This window comes from Vigna unguiculata, chromosome 2, assembly GCF_004118075.2.
Source record: "Vigna unguiculata cultivar IT97K-499-35 chromosome 2, ASM411807v1, whole genome shotgun sequence".
In the NCBI taxonomy this organism is placed as follows: Eukaryota; Viridiplantae; Streptophyta; class Magnoliopsida; order Fabales; family Fabaceae; genus Vigna; species Vigna unguiculata.
The window spans coordinates 14,536,892-14,545,279 of record NC_040280.1 but is presented as its reverse complement, the minus strand read 5'-3'; the positions used below and the strand labels follow the sequence as shown (position 1 = coordinate 14,545,279).

General features: G+C 31.6%; 1 protein-coding gene across 2 annotated transcripts; it reads left to right on the top strand.

Annotated features, from left to right (window-relative positions):
* The first annotated feature begins 1,432 nt into the window (after positions 1–1,432).
* LOC114167148 (nicotinamide adenine dinucleotide transporter 1, chloroplastic-like) lies at positions 1,433–6,620 on the top strand. Of its 2 annotated transcripts, none has more exons than XM_028052136.1 (9): positions 1,433–2,409; positions 2,596–2,679; positions 3,235–3,341; positions 4,374–4,422; positions 4,662–4,732; positions 4,840–4,934; positions 5,262–5,350; positions 5,468–5,562; positions 6,047–6,620. In XM_028052136.1, the coding sequence occupies exons 1-9, from the start codon at positions 2,328–2,330 to the stop codon at positions 6,428–6,430; spliced, it is 1,056 nt and encodes a 351-aa protein (XP_027907937.1). In that variant the 5' UTR covers positions 1,433–2,327; the 3' UTR covers positions 6,431–6,620. The 2 variants fall into 2 exon arrangements, with proteins under 2 accessions (XP_027907937.1, XP_027907930.1); XM_028052129.1 differs by having other exon boundaries at positions 1,436–2,409; positions 4,623–4,732.
* The last annotated feature ends 1,768 nt before the right edge of the window (positions 6,621–8,388 follow it).

The window sequence follows — 8,388 nt, the reverse complement described above, 5'->3', positions numbered from 1 at the left end:
ATAAGCAATGAATCATAGTCATATAATATTTCCATATGCTTCCAAAACACCAATGTATAATACTAGGATTACTATTAAAAGAACTAACAACAACATAAATCATTTTCCAACTTTTCAGCCATAAGAAAGTTCAAGCAAATATAGCACCCATAACAACTCAGGCAATATCAATCTCAAGATAAGAAAAAAAAATTACATATATTTACTTCTACTTTCTCCACATTTAAAGTGGAAAACTAAATAAGGAATAACTTTCAATTATTGACACTCCCACGAGAATTCTTTAATATTTTTTTCAGTGAGAGTTTTTAAAACAAAGTCTTCTAAAACTATTTTAAAACAAATCCATATTTTAATGTTTTTAAAACAAATAGTCTAAAACTATATTATCAAACTATTGATAAGGCCTAGAAAATCACTCAAATATGGATTTTGTTCTAGATCTTTTATAGGAGCTTTCGTAGTCAAAAGTTTCTTCTAAATTGGACAATAAAAAGTTGTAGACTATTTGTTGTTCTTTATTTCTTTTTTGACAGTGTGGATTTTCGCCTGGAGATCGTGGATGATAACAGGTTTGGTAGTAGATTTTTCTAGCCTTTTGAGAATTGGCTTAAGATTGTACCTTTTGGTGATTATTGTTCGTAGTTTGTTCTAAGGTTTTGTTTGAGCTTATTCAAATAAATAATTTTTTTTGTGGAATTTAAAATGAAATTGATTGTTTTAAATAAGAGATCTTGCTCTTTTATTAAAATATTTACTATTGAAGTGTTGTCACATGATAAATCTTGTTCATCATTTTGTATTTCATTAAAAATTTCTTTAGAAGATTCTGGATTAGATTCCTCTTCCGAAGTTTCCACTAGATCTTCTTTTAACTTTGGTTTTAGATTGAAAGTATTGATTTTCTTTTTGAGTTTAAAGTATTTACTTGTGTGACGTGGTTTTCTTCTACTGTAACTAACAATGTTTTTAGACATTTGAGTCGTTGGTTTGTCTTCTAGATTTTCGAAACCATGTTTTATTACATATTGGTTCATGTTTTGCTATCTTTTTGGTTTTCTTTGTACAAAAACTTTCCAAGTCTTTTCTATTTTGAGTTTTTTCCTTCGCAAATTATATTTGGAGCTTATCGTTTTCACACAAAAATTTGAAACTCCTTTTTGTACATAGGATATTAGTTAACCGAAAGTCACAGATGACAACGAATAACATTATCATGGATTAGCTTTTAATTTTAGTCCTAACCTTATCTCCTACTATATATATATATATATATATATATATATATATAATAATAATAATAATAATAATAATAATAATATTTTATATAATATCATAGATTCTTAGAAAACCAGAGTGCGATTCTCGCCACATGGATGATAAATAATTGCGAGAATTTGCTTCATCACCAAAATCCCCTAAACGTGATCTATTTTTAGAAGTGTGTTTAGATGGGTAATCTTTTCTTACAGTACGCTAAATGCAATTTTTATGGCAACGTGTGCCAGGAACAAAATTTACACATGGAGACTTGTTTGTGTTCGACACAGAATCACGCTAATAGTTTTACCGTAACAGATAAAGGCGCTACAAAAGATTAATTGCGGCGGCGATGGCAAGTAATGCATTTAACTACAATCTGACAGAATGAGTTTTCTTTGAATGTGTTCCTCACAGTTCGCGTCCCGAATAAGCTTTTTTCCTTTACTGTCTCTGCAAATTTAAGAAAAATCAACGAAACTGGTTTCTTTCTTCAAGACCCATCAATTGCAGCCACTAAAACCAAGAGCCAAGAAGAATCAAGATCCTTTTTTTTCTCTCACCAAGAAGATTAGAAGATCTCGTCCTTCGTGGGTTCTCCACCGTTTCTCTTTTTGCTGAGCCTTTGAACCCTGCTTCAAGATTTTTGAACATAAAGTGAATTAATTGAGAAATTGAAGAGAACTTGAAACGCCCCAAAGACTCAGAGAGAAGAAACGATTCAACGACAGAGAAAAAGAGTGGAAATAACCAAACAAATTCTCATTCTCTTTCAACTTTCAACTCTTGAGACCGTTGATTTTGCTTGGAAGATTTTCATTCCCGAAGAACACGTTGCAGCCCCTTCGTTAGACCCATTCGCCGCGTAAACATAACCCTTCTCTGAAGTTAACCCCAAATCGCACCTTTATTTATTTTTTTCTCCTCTCGACACTTGAAACTTGGGAGATTGTATATAAAGAAACAAGATTTTAAGATTTGCAATGAAAATAATTCCCTTCCCTCTTTCTGCAAACTAAGAAATTACTTGCCTTCGACTTTGATAAATTGCCTTTTGGGATTCTAATATGAGTAGCAATGGCGAAACTCGTAATGGTAGTCTCGACATTAGGGCTTTAATTTGCCACGCTGCTGCTGGTGCCTCTGCAGGTAATTAACTTTGCCTTCGACCCTTTTCCTATTTTGGGTTCTTTATTATTGGGTCTGTGTCAATTTTGTGAATTTTGATTCTCAGTTGCTGTTTTGGTCACTTCTATGCCAATCTTTTCCAGAATGGCTTGTTTGAAAGCGTGACATTCAGTATTGATGGATTAACTATACAATTGCATTGTGCAGGAACAATAGCGGCTACATTTGTGTGCCCGTTGGATGTGATCAAGACTAGGCTACAAGTCCATGGCCTTCCTCAAGGGCAGAAAGGTATTTGTCTTTTGGTTGATTGTTTAGGCAGGGCTTTAAATTGTGTCCGGTGTTTTGTGTTGCAGTGGTGCAATTCAGATGTTGCAACTGCAACTCTTGGTGTGGTCTGAAATTGGAAACATTGACTTATTGCATGTCTGGTTCCACATTTTATGCTATCAGAGTGCTCCAATTTATAGTTTTTCCATCATATCTCATGATTTGTTGCAATTTCATTGGTGTATGAGGCAAAACCAAACTCGCAGTAAATAGGTCTCTGACAATGCTGTGGTTGAGGTTGAATTTTTGTTGAGATTAAGAAGTGTCAGATCATTGATAATTGACATAAGTTTATTGGTTCAATGTGTCCTTGAGAAGATTTTGCGAAGGTTTTATCGAAGTGCTTCTCCTTCTGAGTGTTTAGTGTTTGTGATTCTGTCATCAACATGTAGTCTAAATTTGGTTGGTGATCTTGGTTCAATTCAAAGTGTCAAAGATTTACAGCTCTATGTATGAATTATGTCTAGCATTTGTTAAGTGATTAATTTTTTAGCCTAACTTTTGCCGTTCTCCTAGGTAATGTCATTGTCACAAGCTTGCAAAATATAGTAAGAAATGAAGGCTTCAGGGGAATGTACCGTGGCCTTTCACCGACGATACTGGCGTTACTTCCAAACTGGGCAGTGAGTTTGTTTTCCTGTTGCCTCTAACTGATGGCTGTTGTAGTTAAAGATGGTTGTTTAAGCATTATTACCTCCCATCTTTTCATGTCTTACACACAAACTCTTAAAACATTAGCCCAAAATTTGGCGTAGCATGGATCATGTTTATAAAAAAACTAACGTGGTCAATTGTAAAAAGGTTTCCCACAATGCAAAGGTACGAGAGAGGGTCATCTATGCAGCTTTATCATTGCATATGCAAATAGATTGCTTCCAGATTCAAACCTATGACCAACCCATCAGCAATGTGCAACTTTCCCATTGTGCAGGGCTTGGTCTTATGCATATCTGATGATAGTCTTCATAAAAAATGTATTTGTCTCATAATTCTTGTCTGTGATACAGTCTTCACCTAGTTACTTGCTAATATATTCTTCATTATCACTAGTTTGGAAAATTCTTTGTCTCCTTAAGAGATGTTTTTTGTACTTCATTTTTATCTTCATTTTTGTAATACAATCTACTTTTATGTTCAGTCTTCTTTTCTGTTTATTTTTAGGCATAGCGATAAACAAGCTTTTCCATTTGTTCTTAAATATTAACTGATGATCTTTATAATCAATTCTTTTTGACGCATAATCCTGTCTAGATTACAGTCTTCATTAAGGTTCTTCCTAATATTGTTCGTTAATCATTACCACTGGTTTACAAAAGTATTGGTAAAAGAATGTGTTAACTTTCTTTATTTGCTTCATTTTATTATAGAATCTAGTGTTTATGTTAAGTCTCCAATTCTATTTGGGTCAAGAGATAAAACAAAAATTTGTGTCTGTTTTAGAAAAAATTATTTATTGCTCTCTTGTATGGTCATATTTTATTTGAAATAAATCTCGATGTGTTTAATCATTCACCAGTTGCATCTACTTTGTCCATGAGGATCCTTTTTCAAAGCATTGATTAATCGTTTCTTTTTATATTAGATTATGGATTATCTTTATTTTACTGTTGAATTCTATGATGTTGTCTTTTCAAATAATATAAAGTCTATTGCAGGTTTACTTCACAAGTTATGAGCTATTAAAAGGCCTGCTTCGTTCACGCGGTATATATTATCCCAATCCTCAGTACTTTTTACACATTTATGTTTTTCTCTTTAAGTATGAGTTCTTCAGATCTAATATTTAAATACTAAATTTGTCAAAAAAGTGATTTTTGGAAGTATTAGTTGTTCAGATCTAATATTTAAATTTGATAGATCAACTATATTTTTATTGATGTTCTTTATTTGAAATACTCCACCAGATGGTTGCAAGGAACTCACAACTTTTGGACATATGACAGCTGCTGCTGGTGCTGGTGCAGCAACGGCAATTTCTGTAAATCCATTATGGGTTGTTAAGACAAGACTTCAAGTAAGTTTCGATAAAGTTTACTCTTAAAACATTAGTTGTTTGTTTCATCTATTCATAGATAAAAGATACATTGTTTATTCTTTTTTTTTTTTCTTGATACCCATTAGACACAAGGAATGAGGCCCGATGTTGTTCCTTACAAGAGTGTTCTTTCTGCTCTGACAAGGATTACACACGAGGAAGGATTAAGAGGCTTATATAGGTCAGTTTCTTTGTCCTGGTTTCAAGTTTGATGATATGGGCTTATTAAATTGTGACAATAATCTTGAGACAAAACTTTTTGTGTCTAACTTTTTTGCTTTTTGCTTTTGGCACTATTATTTCTCAATGATCAGTGATCAACAGATTACACGTTAATTTCTTTTAACGCTTTTATTTTTGCTGGCACTCTGAGATGAAAATTTGCTTTCTCTTTTTATATATATTGTTAAAGGTTGGATCATTGAGAAAATTTTCTGTTTGAAATTGTTAAGTGGAGTCTGTTTTTGTGTATTTAGTTGACGTAGAGTATTTTGTTAATGTGAAACAGTGGCATTATTCCTTCATTGGCTGGCATAAGTCATGTTGCAATTCAATTTCCAGCATTTGAAAGGATGAAGTCGTACATGGCAGAAAAAGGTATGGATGGATGCCTACTGAATTAAGTGTTCATTCATTCAGCACTTCTTGAAATAACTGACTTTCTGTTTACTTTTGTACGTGTTGCTCATCAAATGAAACTTTCCAATATTTTAGATAACACAACTGTTGATAAGCTAAGTCCTGGAAGTGTTGCCATTGCATCATCAATTTCAAAAGTGTTTGCCTCTGTAATGACTTATCCACATGAGGTATGTATGACCTCTCTCTCACTAAATTTATATGGATGGATCATAACCTGAGTTCGGGAAAATAAAAACACTCTTTGCAATTTTAGAATTTATATATTAAGAAGTAGACTTTAAGCCTAACTTAACCTTACAAAATCGGCTTGTAAGGTGAGGGTTGTACCCACTTATATACTATGAAATTGTCTTATCTCTAGTAAATGTGAGACTTTCAACATTATCTTAAATATTCGAGATGTACATATTTTTCTATCAGGGAGAAGGTATTAGAGATCCTACATCGACTAGATATAAGATCTATTTACATTATATAAGTGAATGCAAACCTCATCTTTAGTTTTATACGAATATAAGTAAGTTTTCTAAGATTAATTTAATTTAAACTTAAAGTGTTGTAAAAATCAATTTTCTGAAAAAATAAACTTCTCTATGAGTGAAAAGTTGTATTTTATGATTAAAAATCGTATTTAAAATTTCAAAATATCAGGTAATACGATCCCGGCTGCAAGAGCAAGGGCAGGCAAAAAGTAATGGGATCCAATATACAGGGGTTATTGACTGTACGAAGAAGTTGTTTCAAAAGGAAGGCATTGCTGGGTTTTATCGTGGTTGTGCAACAAATCTCTTAAGAACAACCCCATCTGCTGTAATTACATTCACTAGTTATGAGATGATACACAGATTTTTGCAGGGAGTTGTACCCCAGGATAAGGGGTATCCACAACATGGCTCTTCTAAATCCAATGAACTGAACAAACCTCAGTCAAAAGCCGAAGCCAGTGGCACTGATATGGGGCATCCACCGTCTCAGTCTAACATGAAAGCTTCGTCAATTCCTCTCGGAAACAAAGAGCACCTAACAAGACATTGATTCAGTTATGTTTACATTTAGTTTCTAACTTAGAGGATCTCATATCTTTTTTGTCCAAAGAAATAAACAAGTGTGAATAAGGTCATGTTCTCAATCATAATAGAATGGAGGAATATACGTGCCATTTACATTTAAGCTTTTTGTGTTATTCAATCTCTTTTGCTAGTAAATAATAACTTTTTGGTTTGAAGTTGGTGCTTTAAGTTTTTGTATTTTTTATATTTTGATATTCAATAAATATGTTAATTTGTTGTTGAGATTACTTCCATGTTAACCCTGTCATTATGTAATTATCTTAAGGTAATTGAAAATGATATGTATTGTTTTAATTCCAACCTAAACTTAAGTTTGGAGAGATTAGAACGTCTTTTTCTTTAATTTTGGAGAACCAAAATTAAAATTACTCCAAATTTCACGTGAACATTCCTATTTATAGACCATAAATGAGAACACCACATTATTCTTCATAAGTCTTCTAATGCAGGGCCACACCAAGACACCAACACATATCGGGAATTAACTACGAGAGATTAGGAAAGGGACATCTCTCTGTATAAACATATCTCCCTTGTTCAAGTTATTTCTTTTCTATTTATTATTTAAAAGAAAACATTTGTAAAAAAATATTTTATTTTAATTAAGTTAAAAACCTATTAAATATTATATTGTCTTTTCAAATTAATACAAATTGTACCCCAATATCTATATACACTATATATATTTTTTTATATATTTACCTTCAAATTTAATAAATAAATTATTTAATCTAACTTGTAATAAAAAAAATAACTGATAATTTACAACAATTGCTAATATATTTTACAAATATTACCGATAAATAAAATACAAAAAATTTAATTCTTATTAAAATAATATAATATTCAAGTTTTTATCGTTAACTCAATAAATTTAAAAGACAAGATTAAACTAAAAATTAAAAAAAAACACTATGATTTTTTACTCTTTGGATTTGTCTCTGTTCTGTTATTTCTGGTGCCAACATATACTTATGTACCTTATACGGGTGTCACCTTTTTTTCTAAAAACAAATTAAATATTATATTATTCTTTAAAATAAACACAAACTGTACCTCAATATCTATATACTATATATATATATATATATATATATATATATAATATACTTTTCTATATATTTTCATTCAAATTTAATAAATTAATTATTTAATCTAAACTTATCATTCACAACAATTGCTAATGTTTTTTACAAACATTATCAATAAATATAATACAAAATATTTTACTTTTTATTAAAAAAAAATATGATATCACACTCTTTATGTATGTGAAAGATTGAAAGAGTGAAAGAGTAATCAGTAATCATATCATTCTGCACACAAATATAGATATAATTAAAAATTGAAAATCAATTATATTTAAGTGATAAGACATAGATAGTAAATAAATACAACTTTGATTCTAAAAACTTTATAGTAACGTTCAAAGATGTAAAACCCCCTTAATTAAACCATCTCTTTTTCTCTCTTTGTTAGAATCCAAAAACACATCTACTTCCACCCTCCCCCTCTGCTATCAAATTCTCCTCTAAACTTCTCCTATTTGATCAGTTCCCTCACCAAATTCCTTGCATTATGTGACCAGATTCTGGAAGAATAGACTCAACTGAACCCTCTGGTGCTTCAACCCTCAACTCCCTTCCTCCTCGGTAGGTTCCATTTTCGTTTTAGTTCAATTCCAGCTAGAATCCATCGTTTTGTCTCTGAATTCTGGGTTTAATTATGGGATTCTCTCTTCTCTATGTCTTGGTGATGAACTTCTAGGTTAATTTAAGATCTCTGCCTCCTTGATACCAATTTAAACCTCACCAAGATCAAATCTTAGCAAAAGAGGTAAGGGAAGCTAACCTCCACTTAATTTTCAAGTATTTAGAGCCTTTGTGTGCTTGAATGGTATGATTCTTTGCTTAATTGCCATTT